Genomic DNA, 24,231 nt, shown 5'->3' with positions numbered 1-24,231 from the left:
CAATGGGGTTTCAGTTGCTTTATTGACTCCAAAACACAGACAAGTTGTGGAACACAATTTTTTATTAATAACAGGCAACATTTGTACTTTGAAAAGGGTGACATTAAAAGGTGTATTAAAACATACCCACTCTAAGCAATCTATTTTCTTCAGTAGAAAAAAAAGCATACAACAGGTAGAAATCCTATATACACAGTATATCAGTTCCAGTCATCAACCCCTCCAAACAGTTTTACAAATTGGTACAACGGTGTTAGAACAGACCATCCAGTTCCAGTCCAGCACGAGTTTCAGCTCCTGACTTGCTCATTTAAGACAAACCACTAAGCATGTAGTCCAGTTTACTGATCTCAGGATACATACAAGGGAGTACTGTACACGAAGACAGTGTTAAGCTTTTACTTCTGCCTATTCTTTTTGGAATCCTGCCTTGTTATTAAGTCTGCCTCATAAACTTTGAGTACGTGGAAATCTGTAATCAATGTCTCCATTAAAAAGCATAGCAGAAACATGATTAACTGTACCTTATACAGCCCTTTCCTCAACTCCTGCATTAATTTCCAGCAGACTGCTGTTGTGCTTGTTCTGCACTGGAGGCTTTCAGCCCAAAATATCAATCGCTGCAATGAACCACGAATCTATGCCATCTTTTTTTTTTCTTTTTGTTTTGATGAAAATAAAAAAAAAAAAGCATAATGTTAGTTCTTAAATTAGTTTAGCACATAAGAAAAAAAAAAAAAAAAAAAGCAGGGGGAACACGCAAGTTGCATCCTTCTCTCACAACGTCCTTGGGGAGGGGAATGTCCTGATCCAGGCAGGGTGGGCAGGCATGGAATGAGTGACACAGACCACGGCAGACTCCAGCTCTTGGCCTTGCACCTGGCCTCAGTCCCACTCAAACACCTCAGTCCATCGGCTGCCACCGCTGGTGAGCACATCCCTGCTCAGCTGGAGAAGGCCCTGAGCTCCAGCAGCCTCCTCACACCAGGTAAAAAAGCACCACGGGGCACCTTTTGCTTAAGTGTCACTTAACAACACCGTAAGGGAGCTATTCCTGCTGTGCTGAGCAGGCGGGAGCAGGGTCTGACACTTGGGTCTCGGCATGTCAGTGTGGGCCCCGTGCTTCAGGAGAACCTCCACTGCTTTCGCGTGCCCCCCTCGCGCAGCCAGGTGAAGAGCTGTGAACCCCTCGCTGTCAGAAATGTTGATATTTTCTGCACTGACAAGTTCTTCTACTACTTCAGAGTGCCCGTTTTCCGCAGCAAGGTGCAGCGCTGTCCTGTTTAAAGGGCCTCTGGCTAGAACGCTGGCCCTTTCATCCATCAGCAGCTTTGTTGTGGCTAAGTGGCCGCTGCGCGATGCCAGGTGCAGGGCCGTGTATCCTTCTGCCGTGGCGGCCTCCATGTCTGCCCCGTGCTTGAGGAGCAGCCTGGAGGTGCTGGTGTGGCCGGTTTCGGCGGCGATGTGCAGAGCAGTCTGCAGGAGCCCGTTCCGGACGTTGACGTCCGACTCCAGGTCAATGAGGAGGCGGGCCACGCGGTAGTGACCCCGCTGGGCAGCCAGGTGCAGCGAGGTCCTCCCGTCCACGGTCTGCACGTTGACGTCGGCGCCGCGCTGCTTGGCCAGCAGCTTCACGATGGGGAGGTGGCCCTGCCAGGCGGCGTAGTGAAGGGGCACCCAGTCGTCCTTGCCCTTGATGTTCACGTTGACGCCTCTTCGCAGCAGGATGCGCACGATGTTCTCCTGGCCGTACTGGCAGGCTATGTGGATGGGGGCTCTGCCCTCAAAATCCACCTCGTTTAAGGACGCGTTCTTATCCAGCAGCATTTTGGTGCTGAAGTCATCCCCGTTCTGGGCAGCAAAGTGAAGAGCGGTCCACTGGTCCTCATCTTTGGCGTTGACGTTGATTTTCCTGGCCATAATCAGTTCCACGATGCTTTTAAATTTCTTCTCGATGGCTATGTGAAGAGGGGTGGACCCCTTCTTGTTGGTGAGGTTAGGGTTAGCGTTGTACAGCAGGAGCCATTTGACACATTCTTCTTGACCTGCTTCAACAGCCAAGTGCAGAAGACTGGAGTTCCCATCTAGAACAATGTCAACATCTTGAGGCTGGAGGATCTTCATCAGCTTGCTGGTATCTCCAGATAAAATCGCCTCCGTTAGCTTCCTCTTCTGTATGTCTGTAGTACCAATATCTAAATGGATACAAGGAAGAAAATTTTTACCATGAAAAACGTTTTACCATGATTGCCATTTTTACTATGCTGGTGAAACACTGGAACAGGTTGACCAGAAAGGTGGCGGATGCCTCGTCCCTGAATGCACTCAGCTTGATCTAGTTGAAGATGTCCCTGCTCACTAAAGGTCCATTCCAACCCAAACCGTTTTAAGATTCTGTGGAAAAGACAGCATCACAATTCTGATACCCATCACACCTTAACTGCCCATGAGCTGCCTGCACAGCAATTCACCCCCCTTGCCCCACAGGAGTCCCAAAACATTTTCAGGTCAGATTTGGGCCCCCACTAGCTCCCTTTGTTGTGGCACGAAGACCAAAGGATGTTGTGGTTGATCTCTTTGCACTAACCATTGTTTACCTAACTGGAAAACAGATGTCTGGGGATTGCAGCCTTGGAATGAAAAGCGACAGGGTCTTTATCACAATGGCCCTAGGGGCTGCTGAGAAGGTGGTTTGAGTCCTCTCAAAAACTAAGGTCCTGAGGTTTAGGCTTAGTGTAACTGAAAAAGCCACAAACTCAGCTGACCTGACTGGGTAGTGGCTTTAATCCCACGTCAAGCGGGATGCTGGACTAGTAGTGACCTCCCTTCCAACCAACCTCCACATGACTGATTGTGTAATTGCTTTAATGGGAGTTTACTCCTTTACAAAACTAAGTGAGATTTATTATTTCTCATTAGATCACGTTTGGGAACCACATAATTTCTTTTGTTTTTATTTTTTTCCTTTTAAATAACTACCTCCAGTAAACAAATTTGTAGTGCTGACAGCAAGAGAAAGCGAGGCTAACAGTAATTTCCAGAATGTTATTCTACTCTCCAACCCATTGACTCCCATGCCCCAATCCAAATAACTACAAAGGAAAACCTGACCATTACCTGAACTCTCCCGTTCAAAGGAAAGGGAAAGGGATCCTCTGGATGAAAAAGCTGAATCTACAGATGAAACTCCTGAAAGCCGCTTGTCACTGGAGGCAAGTTTGGACTCAGAAGAGCTGCGGCTGAGATCCTCAGGGCCTTCCATAGTCTGTGAAATCCCTGAATCCAACTGGGACAGCAGCTCTGAGAGACTGTAATCCTTAACTGATGGCAGAGCAGGCTCCTGTTTCTTCTGGGATAGTGCACAAATCCCCTTCAAGAGAAGCACACAAGCATTTTAGAAAGGTCAGTGAACAAAACTGAGCATGAAGCCCTACAGAAGAAACATAAATTTCTTAGTTTGCAAACACTGTTTGCATTAAATGAAATCTATGAATAAAGTCACTGAATTTTTTCAGAAGCAGGAGGGCAGTTTCCATCAGTCTTCACAAAGCCACTAAAGCCACGTGGCTCTTCTGTCTATGATGGTTTTTAAGATCAGTAACATACACTCAGTTCCAGCCTTTATTCCCTAACTCTCCTGCTCTCCCTCCACAGAATAAGATGCACTTGCATCTGGTTCTGCCCTGAGGCTTTCCTGAGCTAGTCCATGCCCCTGCTGTCATTTGTGCATCCCTCCCTTCACCAAGACCCACTTCCATCAGGCAAGGTGGTGCTCAAAAGCAGCAAAAAGAAGGTTGCTTAGAAACTTCCAGGTCATAAAGGAGCCTGTTCCTCCCAAAACCCTGCAAGTCTGAACAAGAAGTGAAAGAGAAAATACCTCAGGCTGCTGCTCTGGGGCATTCTTGGTGTCCAGGTCCTGAGTTATCATCTCTTTTGTTTCATCTTCTGGTTTTTCACAAAGGGCCTCTGTTTCTGCAGTGATTTCTTTAAAGAAAACAAGAGAAGGTTTTATTGCTTGATTTTTCCAGAAGGAGAGTTTCTGAGATACCCTGCTGCCTTTCTCTATCAACTGAACTTCAAATCTCTGAGATACTGAGGGAGAAGGACTCCAGTGCTGGCCATTCCATCCAGCACCTCCTCAGTGGGCACAAGTGTGCAGCCAAGCCAAGGGTACACAGGGCTGCCCAAACAATTCATTCTCAGTCACACCAGACTGCTGTTACACTGTGAAATGGGAACCACTGTACTGCTGGCACATTTCGATACAGGTTTTTTAAAAGATGGAATCCCTCATCCCTTCAGTCCTCATTCCTTGCTTGAGCAGGAGGGAGAGGGAAGTGGCCAATCTCTCCCATTCTTCTGAAGCTACATTCCTCTGCACACCTGAACTCACAACAGGTGCTTTGGACAAGTTCAAACCTTTTACTGGCAGAGAAGTGACTGTACAAACTGTTTCAATACAAGAAAACAGTTCAGTTTCTCAATGTACAACAGTACAAATTTCAAGAGCCAGCTCCTTCAACACTTTGGTACTCTGCAAACCACACCAACTCCAGCTTGGCTTATGTCCTGACACTCACTATCAGAAATAAACATAATTTCTGGCTAAATGGACCGACTGGCTCAGTACGAGGCTTATTCCTGTCGTGTTTACATAACACCATCATGGTCAGACATGTCCTCAGATAATCCCTTCCTCCACAGATGAGTAACTGGCCTGTATCATTGTCTCCACCACACAATGTGCTCTATTTACTCTGTCACAGAGCTCCTCAGCGTTTACCCCAAGGATTAGCAGAGTCCTGAGCAATAACGTGACTCACAGCAGAGTAAATGGGCAGCCAAGTTAAGAGGAAATCTTACCTTGAAATGTTGGCCGTTCACCAGGATCATCTTGCCAACATTTTTGCATCAGTTTGATCAAGTTATTACATGAATGAGGTCTGGATTTGGAAACAGCAGGTAGCTCTGGGCGGTGCCCTTTAACTACTTTTACCATAATATGTAAAATGTTGTTTTCCTCTGTAAAGCAAAAGCACACAGATTTAGATGTCCCAGCAAAAGGAATTACTTCTCTTTTTTCCAAGAGCATTAAGAGTGCACTAGGCTGAAAATTTGTTTTCACACTTTTTTTTTTCCTAAATTTCTTATCAATAGGGGAAAAAATTGTTGGTTGTCGTCTCCAAAAAGATATTTTTAATGCAGTAGCACCTGATTCTCATGTATCATTTAAAAAAAAACAATTTTCAGTGAGTGACTGTGTTCTTTTTCCATCTATTAAAGATAAAGAACAAAAGGGGGAAAAAACCAACTCAAACAGTTCTTTGCTACTTCTCTTTGGGTTTCCATATCTGCTGTAAGAAAACAGAACCTCGGGTTTTATTTAGACCAGGTACCTGAACTATTCATGAAGGTGAAGGAAGAACACAAACCAAGAGGTGCACTAATGCAGCTCCCGACTGTAAATCAATCACTGAGCTAAACGGAATCCCTCACTGAGAGAAAAACTAATAGCAGACTGGAACTTGTTGGGACATGTTTGCTATACATAGGCCAGTCACAGACACAGGAAAGCCATAAAGGATTAATAGCTGCCTGTTGAGGTGAATTTACTGCGGGGTGGAACAGGGCTTATTCTCACAGACAGCTTTTCTTTTCTTTTTTTATTTTTTAAAGGAACAAATCTGCACCAACAATCTACAAATACACTACAGAGCCTCTCTACAGAGGAGGCAAATCTCTCTGAACTACAGCAGAGCTGCCTGCCAAGTTGGCTTTGCCACACACTGATGTGAAGCTGTGCAGCAAACCCCAGCAGAAGCAAAAGCGTGCAGACAAGGGCCCCTGCAGCAATACAGGTTCTGTTTTCATGACGTAGGACAAAGGAGCACTTAAGCTCGTGATCAGAATTTGAGAGCTTAAAAGTCTCTACCACACAAGACTGTCAAAATTTGGAGGTCACGCACAAAAATCTGGGGCTGGTGGGGCAAGAAGTGTGCTTATCAATGGGGAAAAGGAAAAAAAAAATGTACAAGGTAACACATAACTTACCTGCAAAAGGTTTCTTCTGTGTAAGAACTCCCCAAACCACGATGGAAAAGCTACGAAAAAAATTTTAAAAAGGTAAAAAAAAAAATTCTAGAAAATTTTTCAACAATAGAAACCCCACAGAAGTGTAATTGATTTTCCTTATCCCTCCACTTTTGCACCTAATTCAGGTGATGAACACACACAGAGGAATGAAGCTAAGAGCCATGATTTCAAAGTCTAGCTTTGGCAGGGAGGAAGTGAGGCAGCAAACACAGGGACTTGCTGGGGGCTGCCAAGTCCTTGGTACCATTTACCAACCACTCCACATCCACCCTGACAAAATCAGAGAAAGCATTGCAGTGGGTTTTATTTAACGCTTCTGCCCTGCAAGATGACTTCAAATAAATCAATTTCATTTAGAATAAGAGATATCTTTTTAATCCAAAGCTGTGATTTCCTTTTGCTAATAATCTCGCCATGAAAAAGAGCTGAAGACCTAGTGATGAAATCCACTGAAGATAACTCAGAATTTTATCACAGACTCAAAAATTAGGCCAGGATGTACCTTTAGAAGGCAAATTAAAGGTGGGCAGAGTGCCTCCCACTGCCAGCTGCCAACAAATAATTTCAAGACCCAGGATCACCTGCAGTCTTTAGAAGGCCTCTACCCTACAAAGGCTTTGCAAAACCCAGAGCAAGTGTGACACATTTCAAGACGGGGCTCAAACTGGATTTAGGGCTTTCATGCTTTAAAAAAAGTAAACAAGGGCTCATTTTGCAGGGTTACTAAAATAGCATTTAGGTGTTTTCGTAGCTCACTGACCTGTACACATCATGCTTGGTGTCAAAACACCTGTTTTTCTCCTTGATGCGCTCTGGAGGAAGATAGGCAATCGTGCCACACAAGCCATCCATGCTGATGTCATGGGAATGGGACATGCCATTGCACTTTGCAAGCCCAAAGTCAGAAATCTGAAAAAAAAAAGAGGAGGAAGAAGGTGAGAAAAGTGGATGGCACCATTAGGCTTTCAAGGTGTTCACAAAATATTTTCTGCAAAGAGCAACAGATGCAACAGGATCACCCAACAAATACAGTGAGGTGCTGTTCAGAAGTATTAAACCAATAAAACATCTCTGGAAGCATAATGCTATGGTAGGCTTTTCTTTATGGTTAAACTAAAAGAAGCAGAAGAAAAAAAAAAAAAAAATAAAGGCAAGCACCTTTTGCGAGCAGCAGCATGCCAGCCCATTACATAGCAAACACAACAAACAGTCAAGACAATTTATTGTAATTTGAACCAGTCGAATTTAGCTACTGCAAACTACTTTAATGTAATTATTGGCCCTGCCACCCCCTTTCCCTACATAACCTCACTCTGTACAAGGTGTTTGAAGGTCCTGGCTCTCCAATGAACTCTGGAGAATCACTCTTTCAGGTATCCCTGTTACACTGACCATGCCAAACGAGGACCAAGCCCAACAGCAGAGCCACCGAGTGCTACAAAAACCCAAATGGAAACACACACACACACTAAAAACCCACACTGGGAGCTCTTTTTGGCAGCCAGGAGATACAGCAAGTTGGTGCAGTGACGCAGGGAGCACAGCTGAAATGAGCACAACAAGTGACAGCAAGTTTATAAAAAGGACACACCTCCACTTTAATTTGAAGTGTCAGGCAAATATGCATTCATTTGCTCTCAAAGGCATACCAATCATCAGCAAACAGATAGGCCAGGAATTTCCTTTGTCTTACTTATTTCCCACTGGACAAAAATGTCTATTATGCCAAGTGGTAATTTCAAGGAAAGTGAAGTCTTTTTGGACCATTGAGCCCACTGATTTTTATCTACATGTCAGATAAGGTTCCTCCTCCCCCCCCTCAACTTATACATTCCTTTTATCTAATAAATACTCAGGTTTTTCAATGACTCATTCTCCTTTTGATCTTCACAGCTTCTCCTTTGAGAAAGTTTTCCCTCAAAACAACAAGCATAATTAAAAAAAAAAAGCTTTTCTTTTTTTTTTTTTAATAGGCTCCGACTGTAGACTTTGAGAAGTTTCTCTCTAAAGATACCACAAAACTAGTTGTAACATGTGTCCATTACTGGAAAGGGAGAAAACTGCTGCCAGCTTCAGCCTCCTGGAGAACAGGCACATTACTCAGCCATGCAAGGAATCTCCCTTTGCCATAAAACAAACAAAGCAACCCACACAGCTTCAGCAAGAACTTCTCCCATGGACAAAGAGCTCAGCAGAGGCATTCTGAGGAGCTGGAGAAGTAAAACACAGGTATGTCCAACCTGTTGTCCTTCTTTAATCTGTAGGGTAATGTGGGAATGACTGGGGAACAAAAAAACCCACACACAGGGGAAAAAAAAATGAGGGGGGAAAAATGGGAAAAAGCAAAGTTATCTGGAGGAATAGTTTCTCATCCTTGTGGAGCTACACTCTCAAGGGAGGGGTTGCTGGCATCCTCAGCAAGCCAAGCACTGGAGCCCAGGAAAGCAGCAAGAAACCCTTGTCCACACGCCAGGCCACCCTGGGAAGAGTCAAACTGAGCACTGCAGGAAATCCTGCATGAGTCTGGGGCGCTTGGTGCTCCACAGGAGAACAAAAGCCCAAGCCCAGCATCACAGCAGGCTGCGGTGTCAGGCTCACAAATGAACTGAACCCTGCAAGTCTGAACGGATCCGACGGGGCGAAGCGCTGCTCTCCTTTGATTAACGTGAGGCCGAGGCTTGTGCACACCTCAAGAAATCCAGCTATAATTAAAGCCACACACCTCCCTCTTTGTCTAAACAATGGCGTGTTTCCTAGTGCCCGAGTTAAGAAATAAAGATGAAATGCAGACAGCAGGGTGACACTCCTGTGTTTGGAGCCACCAGCTACGGTGCGCGAATCTAAAGCTGGGGGCTAAGGCAGAGCTGAGCACTCCAGACAGAAAAAAAGTCACCCTACAAACTAAGAAACAGCTAAAGTACATAGCATACACCCTCCCTGGGCTAGCGAGAACTTCACTTGTGGAACTGTCCCTACCTAGTGTGAAGGACTGGGTGCTATGTCAATTAATAAAAAAAAAAAATCACCTGTACAGCAGGGCTTTGATCATACCAAATTCTGCAGGAGAAAGCACTGGAAACTGAGGAATTGTTATCTTGCAGGCTGCAACAAAACAGCAACATTCTGCAGACAGCTTTTCGTGGCTTTTATTAGTTCCTCTAGGGCGAATTTTCCACACTGCATGCTGTGTTTAGTCATGCAGGCTCTTTAAACACCAGTGGGAACTGCGCAGTGGGTGGAGGATGCAGCCATTTAACTTGCCTGGTTTGCCTTTAAATTGCTTGCCAGGCACCTCGTTCTGCAACTCCCTTGCTGGGGGAGGCACTGGAAGTGGAGCACCCTTCCCTACTCCTTCCTCCACATCCTTGCTCGTCCCTGCAGCCCACCCCAGGCTCTGCCCTTCCCCTAAATTCCAAGGGAATCCACAATCTCGCTCCTCACACTGATGCCTTGTGCAGGCTGACCCAGAGCAGAGACTGGACAGAGCTAAAGAATAAAGCAGGGATTTATTCAAAGGCCTCCATGGATCCACCTTGGGCAGCACAAGAGCCCAGCCAGGGCTCTTGAACCCAAGATGCCCCAAAATGGTCCCAAAATGCACAAGCAGGCACGGGGTCTCTCCCTTGGATCAGCTCTGCTCCATTTGCACCTTGCAGTTCATTGTCCAGTTCCAGCTTTAGCCCAGGCACTCCCACCCTGCTTGTCTCTCTCCAGCCCACGCTGTTTGTGCTCCTGGGCTGAGCTTTGGATCATTTGTCCTTGGTGCCCAGCTGGAGCAGGAATTGTTTTGTGTCCCTGCTCTGTGCAGAGAGCTCACCATCCCATAATCTGAAGCCCAGAGCCACACACCAAAGCAGCACAGACTCTGAAAAATAGAAAAGCTAAACCTGAGGCATCACCATCAGTGATCTCAGGTGGGTCCCTTCAAAAGCACACGTGGAAGCAGCAGGGGAGGCACGGAGGTGACAGACTGCTGCGTGCAGAGCCTGCGCGGGAGGTGGGGAGAAGGGGAAGGAGCCTGGGCCAGAGCCCACGCAGGCGCTGGGATGGTTCATGTTCAGGCAGCTCTGCTCCTTCAAGGGCTGCATGAGAGCCAACACGTGAGCACTGAGCAGGGACGGGAGCTGCACGTGTTTTCCTGCCCACTTCCAGCAACGATCTGAAGATTTCTATTTATTTATTTTTAGTTTTAGTTTAGTTGATTTTTTTTAACTCAGCGCACGCAAGACTTTCTCTGCTTCTGCCATTCACGGATCTTTCCATTCTAGTTCGTACAAAAATGCTCACTTGCAAAGTTTTAGATGCTTTAAGAAATTATTTTTGTAATTTTTTTTCTATTTTGTAATTTTTTTTTTTTTTGGAAACTAGAAGATACGCTCACATAACCACAACAGCTACTAGAGTTAGCTATTCCCAAGCACTGCAGGGATCCAGTTCCCAGGAACAAAATGTGTGCTTGGAAAGTGCCTTTTTTTACTGATGACTCCTGACAGGCTGCCCTGAACTCTGCTCTCACCTCCTGACGTCCTGAACTCTGCACGTAGCTCCTAATGCTTTATGTCATTTTTCTGCAACAAAACTCAAGAACCCACTGCCATGGACTCAGGGACAGAGTTCACCAAAAGGTTTTCTGCATCAAATCCACTGGATTAATTTTTAATCTCTGCTGGAACATGCAGTATTTGTCTCTGTACAAAGTCTCTGCACTTGGATATTGAGAATACCCCCACAATTGTCTGTGGGGTATTAGGGTGTCTGGTGGCAGGGGAGGTTTCCTTAGTTTTTTCTGGAGGTAGGGGGAAAAGGCTGTTACATTTTTGTTCTTTAAAAATGCCTGAAATTTTTAAGGAATTTGCATGGCTCACAGATTTGGACTGCTAAACATTATGACTAAAAATGAATTCCAAATACCAATACAATGTGCACTTCAAACCTATGTCTTTACGAATAGGGTTTTTTTAATGAATTCACTTCAGTTAGCTTCTAAAATAAACTTTTCTGAAACAGACTGCATTTCCACCCTTTTCCAACCTGCCCTGAAACTTTCAACTCCTCCAAACCACTTTCAGGTGGGACATTTGTAATGCTCTTTTCAGAAGCAGCATGAACCAAAGCCAAACACCCATTTTAATCCAGCGTGAATCTGCATTACCGTAACAGGGATGGTTTTGTTCCCTCCCCTGTGCCACCACAATCAGATCGATCAGAGAATTGATCAAGGTGCAAACCAGCTTTGTTGGTTGGGATTAAAGAGCCGTGCAACAACAGCCCTGCATGGAAACCTTGATCAGGAAGGGTAGGAAACAAGCAGAAGGGACACACAGAACAAAGGCTCTCCTCATCTGTAGTAACAGGAGAGCAATTGCAGCTGATAAAGAAGTGGCTGTGCTCCATCAGGCAGTCTAATAAAAAGAGACAGCTGCTCTTTACCAGCCTGGCCTCTGGGTACTGCTTGGACCTACACTTAACAGCCTGCGTGCAGAAGGTTTCTGATCATGAAATTTGCCATCTGACTGGGCTGCTTCTAACTCCATTCTCAGAAGTTTTGCAGCTGTAGCAAATAAAGTGATGACCACAGAGGCAAGACCATCAGCGCAGTACAACACAGTGCAACCAATTTCACACTGGTTTAAACTGGAGGACTGGGGAGGGGAGGAAAGCAACTACAGAGAGCTTAAAGCAGTGCACAGCTGAGAGCAGCTCGTTCTGCTTCAAGTTCCTTAAAACCAAAATGTAGGAGATGAAAAACAACTGGTCAGGCTTGTCTCTGTGTGTACATGAACCCACACATATATACATGTATGTCTCTGTGTGTATATGTACCAATATATATATGACAAGATGAGGAGGTGCAAAAAACCCAGGAGAGAAACAAGAACTTAAAAATAATGGTTTTGCCCGAAAGTATGAAGCTGCAGGTTGGCTTAATTTTAAACAAAAAAAAGTGACACTCTTGACCATGAGATTTTGGAAGACAGGAGACCCGTGAAGCAGCAGCAGAGATCACGAGGGCATGGTAGCCTGCAACAAGTTGGGCATGAGATTTCTGCACGTGGTGGGGGTGTTTATTCTCCTACCAAGGGCCCTGCAGAGAGATCACATCGCAGCAGGGAAGGAGCAAACTCCCAGCCCACGAGGGCAGAGCTGGAATGTGGCATTGCTTCCCCGTGCCAGCGATTGCCACATCACAGCAGCTCAGGGAACACATCCAGAATGTGTGTGGAGGGCAGGAGAGCTGAAGGAAGAGCTCAGAAGATGTGGTCCAGTTGAGCAAAGAAAGAGATGTCAGACAGCATGTAAATATTGGAAGACTGAATATGAGGAGTGCTGGAGAAAGGGGCAAGGAGGGATATTGGTGGTACAAACAGGAGAAAAAGGTTGACGTGAAGGAAGACAAAGCCTTCCTGGCTATGGAATAATCCTGCCAAGGAAAGCACAGTGTTTAAGGCAAACAAGATGGAGCAGGACATGGCAGGGAAGGGAGCTCCCAAGGGAGGATGGATGCAGCCACCTTCCAAAACACAGCAAACCTTCACCGTGCGCTGCGCACGTTACACACAAACATTCAAAATCACCAGGGAATCCCCCACTGTGCCTTTGGTAATGCTAATATCTGTCTGTCTATATCCCTGCCCAGGCTAATGCCATCCTCCTAATTATCCTCCCAGTTCAGCACAGGCTTATGTAATGGCCAGGCTTTACGATATGGAGGCACCCACTTGATGATAAGTTGTGCACAGCAGCACTGCCTGAGTCACCAGCCTCACTCAGGGCTTTACAGTGAGCACAGCACTCGTAAAAGGAGCAGGGTGTGTTTGCATTTCACTGCAGGATGGCACAGCAGCATTTCCAGTGCTCTCCACTGGAAGACTGTTTCCTGGCTCAAGGGCAAACAGTCTGTAAAAGTCCTCCCAACCTCTTCTTTTGCAGTCTGCAACATCTCTTCGCTCACCTTAGGACTCTGTTAGGGACAGGTCACGTACTAAATTAATGCTGACATTTAAAAACACTTCAATCAGCAGCTCCATTAGCCTTCCAGCAAGAAAACGCACATTAAATCAAGCTGCAGGGTCTGAAATTTAATTGTAAATTTCACATCACGCAAAGAGAAGGTTCGGGGCCACATTTTTAAAGGGAAGGCGCCTCACAGAATGTGTTCATCTCTCATTTTGCATCTGGGTTCCTGTGCCTGCTTTGCTTCTTGGAGGGCTTTCCAAGATGCCTGTGGATGTAAAAGACTGCTGGCTGGAAAAGGTTTGGATTAGACCATTCCTTTCTGGACTGCATGGAAAGGACCTGAAGACCTCGATGTGTTTTCCTACAGAAGCACATCAGGGATGTCAGCAATGAGCTCGCCAGAGACTTTTCTATTTTTATACATTTTGCACTTTGCCCCTTCATGTTACATCACCACCCAGATATGGGCTGTGCAGCAGGCAGAACATCAGGCACTTCAACCTCCTGAAAGAGTGAGAAAAACACAGCCTTGCTATCTGGGCTCATGGATGAGTCAAGAATCAGGAATTTAAGGAGTTATGCAAGCACGCATGAACTTTTAAGTAAATAAATACTTAGCAAAGGTCTCTCAGCACTGTTGTGTGAGAACAGGCTTTCAACAGTTGAAATCCTGATGTTCTGGTCATAATAGCATGACCACCTGTAGATGCCTCCTACCTCAGAAAGAAAATCCTTCTAAGAAATAAATGACTAAGAGGCCTAGTAAAAAAGCTGAGACCATCACAAGTATCATTTTGTTAGTGGCACACACCTCTTATGGCTCCAAACCTATCATGACATCAGGAAATATGTCTTTATTTAATGAAAACTTCATTTTTAGAATGATACAGGCAAGACTAAAGGCCCTTGATCAGTGAGGGGGCCAGGAAAACAGGGAGAAGATGGATTATGGCACTGCTAAAAAAAATGAACACACAAAAAAAAAAAAAAAAACAGGGGAAAAAATGTATTTCAGTCTCTGTGCTCTCTAAAAAAGAAAGTTGAGAAAGCAAGCACAACCTCCTCGGTCCAGCTGACCACAGAACCTCCAGCAGAGCATGCTAACAAGTTTGCCTGTTTACTCTGGAAATGCATAACGAAAATAATTTCACGCTGTTAACAGCCACAAAAGAAATTCCTTTCAGCGACCTCTGGTATGCATGAACAGTCAGAGGACAGAGCTCCTTCCTCACTGTACATGCCCTGAGCAAATGGAAATGAGCTGCCTCTGGGAAGGCTTCCCCAGGCTCCAGCTGCAAATGAGATCTGTCCATTTAGTGGTGCAAAGACCCAGAGCAAGGCAATCAAGGCAACTGTGGAAGTGGCAAAGATGATTTAGAGGTTCACACCACTTTTCTCCCCCAGTTCTCAAAGGAATTTGTAGCAGGACCCGCTAGGTCTCAGCACCAGAGCTCACTGCATCCTTCTAAAATTTCAGGAGCATTCTCACAAGTTCCCTAACCACACCTCTACTTATGTACTAAAATAAAATGCATAAAATGGTGCATAAACCAGGTGCATTTCTTTAAGGGCTCCACTTGGGCGGATTTTAAAGCGGGAAACAGAGGAGTTGGGTCAGTGGGCATTTCTCTAATTCTAAAGGAACGCTGCTGGCTTCGCTCAGGCTTTTTGCATCTGGCAGGAGCCACGGGGGACCAACCAAAGCTTGGATACCCTGGCACAGAGCATCCAGTGCGTACCTTGACGTGGTAGTGGGCATCCAGCAGGATGTTGGCAGGCTTGAGGTCCAGATGGAGCAGGGGAGGGGACATGCAGTGCAGGAAGTTCATGCCCACGGCTGTCTCATGGATGATGCGGAAGCGCAGCTCCCAGGGCAGGGGCTCGGAGGCCAGGAGCTTCTCCAGGGACCCCGTTTCCATGTATTCCATCACCAGGCCCACTGGCTCTCTGCAGATGCCATAGACAGGAAGGATGTAGCGAAATTTTGCCATTTCCATCTTCCTGGCTTCTTCCAGTAACTCCATGCGCTCCCTGGGTGGAAGAGAATGGGAGGTGAAGGATGGAGCAGCTGCTTCTCCTCAGGCCAAGCAGCACAAAACATTTCTTACAGAACCCAACACCACATTTCACATCACCCCCTGACAGACCCACGCTGCATCTCTCCAGCCTGCACCCCAGGTGTATTTCCATATTCACTGATTTGGGGGTTTGTGCTTTCAATGGTAGGCTGTGGAAGAGGTTTCACAGCGACTTCTGTGAGCCACGGAGAAGTTTGAGAAGAGGATCCATGTTTACCCCTGAAAGAACTTTCTACCAAGGTCGCTGACAGAGAAACCAAGAAAGAAAGGAGGAGAAATGAAACCTACAACTGCCTATTCCAATCAGCACTTTGTTTGTCTCTCGTGACCAATGAGTAAAGTGTAAAATTATCATTTTTTAGGGATGTATAAAAGGCATACATGCCGTAATAAAAAACAGTTTGAAGCCTTCTGAAAAAGGAGTGTGTTGCTTTGTATTGTCTCTGTCTCAACTATGAGAGTAGGCAGCTCCCAGCTGCAGGAGCACAGGTGAGCCCCACACTTCCATGGTGTGAACATCCCCAGTGCAAAGCCCATCTCCCTGCTTTGATGCTTATGCTGTGCTGCTCAGGAAGAGGATGGTACACTCAGAGCCCAGCTTTCCCACTGCTGGAACTCCTTGGGCTGAAGTTATTAACTTTTGGTGAGTCACAGGGCTGTGTTAATCAGAAGAGAAGCCAGGCAGCATCTCTTCAGCAGCCCTGCTGGTGCATCCTGAGTGCTCACAGACCCAGACCTTGGGAGAGGAATCCTTGGACCCACCACTGAGGGGAGCAAACCGCTGGCTGTAACCAGGGAGACACAACAAAAGCCTCCCCAAAATACAGCTCTGACAAATCCAAACTGCACTCACTCAGCCCCGGCAGGTGCTGAAAACTCCCAGCTCACCATTTTCAGTGATGTAACAGGCCCGGGCTGTAATGAGCACCCCGGGTTGTTTACAGGTCACTTCAGCCTGACCCTGCACAGGGGTAAGTGTTACTCAGTCCGAGCTGCAGCCTCCCAGGTCAGGACCCTTAATTGCTGTGCTTTTCTTCTGCACCTCACTCCCAGCCTTCTGCAAGAGCCCACAGGGCCTCAAGGTGGAAAGAGGAAACAAGGGTCGTGTCCCCAGGCTGGCTGTGCCCACAAAGAGGGGCCACACTCGATGCTTTAAAGACCCTTCAACCTGTAAAAACTGCATTGTTAGTGATTATGAACCCTGCCCAGAGCAGCTTTGGGCACTGACACATCACTGCTGCTGCCATAGATTCACAGAAGAGGGCACAGGGAGGTCAGACAGGTAATATTTCCTGAGCAGACCCTCTCTTATTACACAACAGCTCCTGCAATGCACCCAAAGATGTGCACACTATCTAATGGGCAACAGTACCTGAAGTAAAAGGACAAAGTTTGTGCTCTGTGCCACCACCAAGCGATGCCAGCTGCCACTGTGGGAGCCTCATGGCAAAACCTCAGCTCAATCAAACTGCTTTGGTTTTAAAATTTCAAATCCAAGGCCAGCTAGCAGCATTTTGCACTCCTGAAAAGAGAAAACACCAAGTCCAGCCTGCCCACAGCCAAGTCTCTTCTCATGGCCCCCCCACTGCCTGGGTGACCTGGGAGAAGCTGAAGCACAGCCTGTGAGGGACCCTCAGATTTTGGGAGGCGTCATTTAGCCCTCAGACTCGGCAGCAGGACACTCCTCAAGGCTGGCAATGTGGTCTGCTGCCCACCTGCTGCAGGTAACATTTCCCACCAGGACCCAGCCAGGAGCAGCAAACCCATTTCAGAGGCAAGATCCGGCTGAAAAACGGCTTAAAGAGAAACAGAAAAGATAAGGGAAATCTTTTCCATTAACCATGTTGGCTCCTGCTGCTCCCTACAGCAACTTTCTTGTGAAATAATTGCCTTTGCAGACAAGGACCCAGTTTGCTCCTTGGCACGCTGGAAGGGAGCGCCCATGAATAACACAACCAACTCCTTGCCCCCAAGCCACACGCATAGCCAGCATAATTCACCGGGCTGAGCTGGAGTCAGGGATGTAAAATACCTGTCTGAGCCCTCCCAGGCAAAGCGAGAGCCCAGCAACAGCCAAGGCCTGACAAGAACCACGAGACTCCTGGGGATGGGGTTCTCAGGCTAGCAACAGCATGGCCAAAAGCACAGATTGGCTGCTGGAAATGGGGCGTTTTCTAAAAAACCTGAATTTTCTGTTTCATTAATTTTTTTTTAAAAAAAGCTCCATTTCTGCTTGGACCAGATCCAGTTCATCGAGTGAATTAAGAGAATAACAGGCGAGTGCCCTCTATCTAATTTGCCTGTTTAAATAAAGCCCCCATGCAACAATTACCACCCTTAGCACTTTCCCATACCCAGAGGATTCAAGACCCAATCAGCCAGAGGCCTGGCACAGCTTTCAGAAGGACCCCTGTCACCTTTTGAAAGCAGAAAAGGAAAGATGAAAGAAGCTAAGAGAGCCAAAGCAGTCGTTAGGAGCACGCTTGCATTAATGCTGTGTGAAAAATGTGTATTTTATGGCTGGCTTTTCGCAAATATTAGGATGAGTATTATATGTGTTATGTTAGAAAGTTATGCTGTATGAATCTCCTCAAATGTAGTTTTAGGTTATAACATAATGTTAAAATAGAAACTATGTGTGTGGGATATTTTGTTAAAGAAAGGAATGAGGTAGTCACACCAGATAGCAGCCACAGGACACCTAAAGCTTTCAGAGAAAGAGGATTTATTGCTCCATTATCAGAAGAAACGAACTTAAGAGGAAGAAGTTGATGCTGACCAGCCAGAATCCTTTCTTTAAATGGGATTTATGCATCATGTATGAGGTTTATGAATATGCAACAGGCTGTTGTTTTTAAGGGTTAATCCTCTGTTAATGTGGGTCCTTTTTCGGGCTTATTTTGCCCAGAAAAGGTACCCAGACTGTCCCTAACTCTTTGTTCTTATTGTCTCGTTTTGTCCTAACCTCAACTGTTCAAATTTTTATTACTCTGATTACATCACTAACCATTTCACTACTATTAAACTTTAAAAATTTTTAAAAGCAAGCGATTGGCATTTTTCACCGCGACTAACACGAACAGCTGGTTAAAGCAAGATCTCCTCCAGCAGGCAGAGATCAAAGGTCTCTCCCTTCCCTTCCCTTTTCCCCCTCGCAAGGTGCCACAGGAGCGCTGGCAAAGGCTCTGCCCCCGGGAGCGCATCCCGAGCATCAAAGGATGGGGCGGGGGTGGCTCTTGGACTGCGCAGGTATTCCGTGCTCAGGAATTATCCTGAGCTGTCCAAAGGGAAGGAAAAGCAAAAAAAAAAAAAAAAGCAAAGCTCCTGGTGGGGTTTGTCAGTGGAGAGGTGGAGGTCTGAGCCCGGGTTGTAATGGTTTGTTATTTCATACCCATGCGCTCCATAGGGTATCCTGACTTTATTGGGATAAAGGAAAAAGAAAAACGGGAAAAGAGGGGGGAGAAGGGGAGGAAAGAGGGGGGAAAGGGGGGAAAAAGGGGAAAAGAGAGAACAGGGGAAAATGAAGAGGGGGGAAAAGAAGGGGGGGAAGGAAAATCGACAAAGAAAAAAAGGACAAAAAGGGGGAAAGGGAAAAAGGAAAGAAAAATAAAGGAAAAAGAAAAATGGGAAAAGAGGGGGGAGAAGGGGAGGAAAGAGGGGGGAAAGAAAGGGGGAACAGAAAGAACAGGGGAGAAAGAAGAGGGGGGAAAGAAGAGGGGTAGAAAAATGGACAAAGAAAAAAGGACAAAAAGGGGAAAAAAAAAAAATAAAAAAGAAAAAAGAAAAAAAAAGAAAAAAGAAAAAAGAAAAAAGAAAAAAGAAAAAAGAAAAAAGAAAAAAGAAAAAAGAAAAAAGAAAAAAGAAAAAAGAAAAAAGAAAAAAGAAAAAAGAAAAAAGAGAAAAAAGAAAAAAAAGAAAAAAGAAAAAAAAAGAAAAAAGAAAAAAAAGAAAAAAGAAAAAAAAAGAAAAAAGAAAAAAAAGAAAAAAGAAAAAAAAGAAAAAAGAAAAAAGAAGCTTACACACAGGACAGCTGAGGTCATGTAAATGATGGGCTGCACACACTTTCTCCTGTAAATAGTACCAGAAGACAGGGGCCCACACATCAAGAGCTCCAGCACTGGATCCAGTGCCAAAAGAGCACCTCTGTCAGAAAAGCCAGCACAGATCACTCCTTTTCAAAGCAACTAGAAATATTCCGTGAATGGGAGACCTCCAAAGAGCTGTCTGCTTCCACTCCACATCAGACAGACAGGGCTGCATTCCTTGGATTCTCCTGGAGACACAAGGGCCTGGCTCTTGCCCACTGCCCCAGTCCCCAGGGCCCAGCCCTTGTCCCACAAACCCTGCCACAAGAACAGCAGGAACTGCAGCTGTACCTGCATTTGCATGGATCCAATCTTTGTGCCCTAGAGATAAGACTGCTGTAAAACTACAACCTTAGACTCACCGGGCAGTCCTTGCAGTTTTATATTCCCCCACCACTACCACCACATTTCCCTAATGGAGTCTGAGACGGAGCAGTTAAGAGTTGCTCCAGAGAAACTCAAAAGTTGCTCCTGAGAAGGCTCAAAAGTTGCAGCTGGGGCCCATTTGTGTGAGGCACCTCCAGACACGGAGCAGCCAGGCTTCTCCCAGCCCAGGGGAGACCCAGTCAGGAATTTAAGTTCTCTCTTCACAAACTGCTGGTGGTGTTGATGGGGGTCCACCAAATTACACCACCCCTGAATGTCCTCAGGAGCTGCTCTCACCTGCATCACGGCAGAGGTCTGGAGCTCTGCAGGGCACACATTTAACCACTTCCTCACTTCTCGCAGAGAAGAATGTGAATATGAGAAGACAAAAGCCACTGCGTGGTCAGGGCAGAGTATGTTGGGGGGGGAAAAGCAAGAAAACCCCTTTTTTTCGGGTTAACAGATGTCAGCCCTGCTAACACATCTGTGCAGTTCTGGTACCAGAGGATTACAGGGCAGCCAGGCTCTCCCCTACTCTTTAAGGAGCAAAGGTGACTCCTTAGGTTCTCCCTACACAGAAGAGACATTCACTCACCTTCACCCAAATAAATGCAGCATCCACTAACAGCAAGGCATTTCTAAAACCTCCTCAACTTCCAAGTCCTGCTCCATTCCCAAATCCAGGATGTGCAGAGGGAGATACATGTAGGGCTTTGCTTGGGGTTTTTTTTTCCCTTAATCAAGAATTTTTTCCTACCTCCACACTCTGTAGTTCCCCCCCATGGCCAACACCTCCAGTAAAGATCCCTCTCCAGGAAATGTCACACCTTAGGGTCAAGCACGTTTATGTTCGGCAGAAGAAATCGGCAGAGCATTCTCTCTCCGAGTTTGCCTCTGTTTTTCTGCAGCCCACACGGATAAAGAGAGGAGACTTCCACCGCAAGTCCTGGGGGAGAGGCTCCTCCACCCTTCAGGGTCACAGAAATCTTTTGATCAGGTTTACCTTGAACCTCCCCATTCTGAGAGCATCCTGAGTCCCAGGAGAGAGAGGAGATCTCAGCAAAGTGGGAGCAAATAAGGCGTTAGGAATGGAATTTGGCTGCATTGTCTGAGAGGGCTTGGGCTTAAAGGTAAAAAACACTTCTGGCTCTACGTTCAGTTTTTCTTCTGCTTGAGGCCACTTGGCTCTAAGATGTGATAATTGCCGAGGGAATTACTCCAAATCTCTCCCTGTCTGCAGAAACACAGTAAGAGAGACTACACAGGGTATTACCACCACCAAGCCATTACAAACAGGGTTTTAATGTGGTACCAAGTAAATACATCAGAAAAAGCCTCCGCGCTTTCCAGTTAATGTTTCTGATACCACTGGCAATTCTTCTGACTCTTCACAGGGTTCCAAGAAACAGCGAGTCAAGTTAATCTCCTGGATTAACAATCTAATTACACAGGCTTGTTGCAACCTGCCAGCTGAAGAGGCTGCGTTTGATTCTGTCTGCGCCCCCCACCCCACCATTTGAATAGCACAAGTTTCTTAGAAGAAAAGTTCTGGGCAAAAAGCCTCAGCATAACCATCTCCTGAAAGGGGTTTGACGGAACAGCCCAAGAATCAAATGAGCAATTAAAAAAAAAAAAATTAAAAATCAGTGTACACTTATTTAGCAGGGGCAGCTCTTTCAAAGGCCAGGGACACTCCAATTTCTTATCAATGCTCTCCTCAAGCATCTGAAGCACAGATTCTGCAGTAAAACAAATTAGTGGTTTATTAAACTCGATCAGGAGCTGCAGGAGCCCTATGGGCTCAAAGTTCCCCAATTCTCAGGGCATTTTTTGCTTACTGAGCTGCATGTTTGTATGATCTATCAGTATTTGCACGCCTCATAGCCACAGAGGGACAGCTGACTCTCTACTGCTCGTGGTACATATTAATATAGAGATCTGATAGCAAATCTCAAAACTAATTATTAAATATTAAACTAATAAATGAATACTAAAATCAATTACTAGACATATTAAAATAGGTGACAGCATCCTTTGTCTCAGAGTGGAAATTAACTTTTGGAGTAAATTCCTAGATGTACACTGCAAATGAAAAGTTCTAGCTTATTTTTCAGACATGTTTTGATCTTAGCTTAGTGAAATTCATCAGCCACGGTGGTATTTTGATCAATAAGCATCAAACCTGAAATCCCCTTTGAGGTTTTAATAGTAGGGGGCTTGCAGATTAGCACAATAAAATACACTCTGCAACTCTTTTCCATTTTATTCACAGACAGCACAGTTACCCTATGCATAAACTCTCCCCCTCCAAAGGACATTTAATTTCATTTACTGCACTCCACAAGCCATGCCCACTGCAAAGTCAGCAATTCAGATCCTGGAAAAGATGCTCAAGTACCCCAGAAATCCTACAAAGGTTTTCAGTCTTGGGCTGGCTGATCTCCCTCCTTCTGCAGGAAAGAGGCACCGACAGGAACCCTTTTGTGACTGAGCCAATCCACGTCTCAAAAACTGAACTGCAGAATCAGCTTGTGAGCTGGGGGAGATCCCAAAGATCAAGTGGGCTTGTGCATATTCACTTCCCTGTGCACAGGGAGAGGCTGAGCTGCTGGAGGCCACCACTGCCCCTACAACGCCGGGATGTTTCTAAAGATGCACCTGACAGCCTTCCTCTCCTGGGAAAGGAGACCTGCACCCCATGGCTCCCATCCCTGGACATGTTCAAGGCCACCTTGGATGGGGTTTGGAGCAAGCTGGGACAGCGGAAGGTGTCCCTGCCCATGGCAGGGGGCTGGAAGGGGATGAGCTGTAAGGTCTTTCCCAACCCAAACCCATCTGTGCGATCGCACAGAGGGCAGGGGAGTCCCGCCGTGGGACACCTTTCCCTGCAGTACAACACACCTGCAAGGCCTCATCCCGAGCAGACAGACACACGGACAAGCGCTGCCCTGCCCTGGACACATTTCCCAGCACGGCTCCTTTCAGCACCCGCTCCCTAAAGACACCAAACCCGCGGCTCCAGCACCCCAACCACATCAGCCACAACCCCTGCAGCTGGAAGCCAGGCCTGGCTCTTGCCAAGCATCCCAGACACATTCCCGATCCTCCTGCCCTTCCCTTCCCTTCCCTTCCCTTCCCTTCCCTTCCCTTCCCTTCCCTTCCCATCCCATCCCACCCCGGCGCGGTCGGTGCCTGCTGGGGCCGCAGCGGGGCCGTGCAAGCCGGCACACGCACAGCCTGGGCAGGGCAGGAATGCTTTCCGCATGGCTCCGAGGGACAGGCGGGACATTTGGGGTATTTCACGGTTCCCAGGGAACACGCAGGACATTTGGGATATTTCAGGTTCCCAGGGAACACGCAGGACATTTGGGGTATTTCATGGTTCCTAAGGAACACGCAGGATATTTGGGATATTTCAGGTTCCCAGGGAACACGCAGGATATTTGGGGTAATTCAGGTTCCCAGGGAACTCGCAGGACATTTGGGATATTTCACGGTTCCCAAGGAACACGCAGGATTATTGGGGTATTTCAGGTTCCCAGGGAACACGCGGGACATTTGGGGTATTTCATGGTTCCTAAGGAACACGCAGGATATTTGGGATATTTCAGGTTCCCAGGGAACACGCAGGATATTTGGGGTAATTCATGGTTCCTAAGGAACACGCGGGACATTTGGGGTATTTCATGGTTCCCAGGGAACACGCAGGACATTTGGGATATTTCAGGTTCCCAGGGAACACGCAGGATATTTGGGATATTTCAGGTTCCCAGGGAACACGCGGGACATTTGGGATATTTCATGGCTCCCAGGCGGGACATTTTGGGTATTTCACGGTTCCCAGGGACCAGGCGGGACATCTGGGGTGTTTCACGGTTCCCAGGCGGGACATTTGGGGTGTTTCACGGTACCTGCTGCTGCTGCCTGCACACCGGGAGCGCTCGGTCGCCCCGCGGCTCCCCGGCTGCGCATCCGCGGGGTGACCGAGGGCTCGGAGCGCTTTCGTGGGAAGAATCCCTCGTCCCCCCCAGTGTCCCCCGTTCCCTTCGTCCCCCCTTACTTCTCATCCACATGGAGGCTGGGCGAACACTTGATGGCGAGCCAGGTCTTCCAGTGGAGGTGCCGCACCTTATACACCTGCCCGAACCCCCCGGAGCCGATCTTCTCCCAGCTGCTGAACTCGCTCTCCTCGAAGGTTTTCAGCAGCCCCATGGCCCAGGGGGAGCCGCTGTCCCTCGCCATGGCCCTGCCGTGCCCGGACACCGCCCGGCCCCGCGGAGCGCAGCGCAGCGCCCGTGCGCCCGCCCAGGTGACTCAGGTGTGCCGGGGGGGGACCGGGCTGCCGTCACTTCCTGGGACGGGCCGGTGGGTGGGTTTTGCACGGCTCCTTTTTGTGGCCCGGGACGGAGCAGAGGGGCAGTTCCCGGCTTGTGTCTGCCCCGGGGCCGCGCTGGTGTCCGCAGCGATGGGAGGGGAGCGCCGCGCACGCTGCTGAGTGTGACAAATAAGCTGTGACAAGCTGTTAAATAAAGGAGAAGGGGAGCGCCAGCCGCCTCATCCCTGCCTTTTCTTCTTCCCCTGCCCAGGGAACAGGCAGCGGGTGGCTGTCCCTCCGTCCCTTGAGCCGTGCATGCCAGGCTGGTGGGCCTGTC

At 47.1% G+C, this 24,231-nt stretch overlaps 1 protein-coding gene across 1 annotated transcript; it reads right to left on the bottom strand.

Moving 5' to 3' along the window:
• Positions 1–52: 52 nt before the first annotated feature.
• Positions 53–24,231, bottom strand: RIPK4 (receptor interacting serine/threonine kinase 4). Its single transcript, XM_038153152.1, has 8 exons — positions 23,640–24,231; positions 14,790–15,081; positions 6,854–7,002; positions 6,052–6,101; positions 4,864–5,022; positions 3,878–3,984; positions 3,118–3,370; positions 53–2,195 (listed from the first exon to the last, which is right to left on the bottom strand). Exons 1-8 carry the CDS (start codon positions 23,819–23,821, stop codon positions 1,018–1,020), a joined length of 2,370 nt encoding a protein of 789 aa, XP_038009080.1. The 5' UTR covers positions 23,822–24,231; the 3' UTR covers positions 53–1,017.

Source organism: Motacilla alba, chromosome 1 (assembly GCF_015832195.1).
Source record: "Motacilla alba alba isolate MOTALB_02 chromosome 1, Motacilla_alba_V1.0_pri, whole genome shotgun sequence".
NCBI classification, from domain to species: domain Eukaryota; kingdom Metazoa; phylum Chordata; class Aves; order Passeriformes; family Motacillidae; genus Motacilla; species Motacilla alba.
The sequence above is the reverse complement of the archived record's forward strand: the minus strand, read 5'-3'. Positions and strand labels throughout refer to the sequence as shown.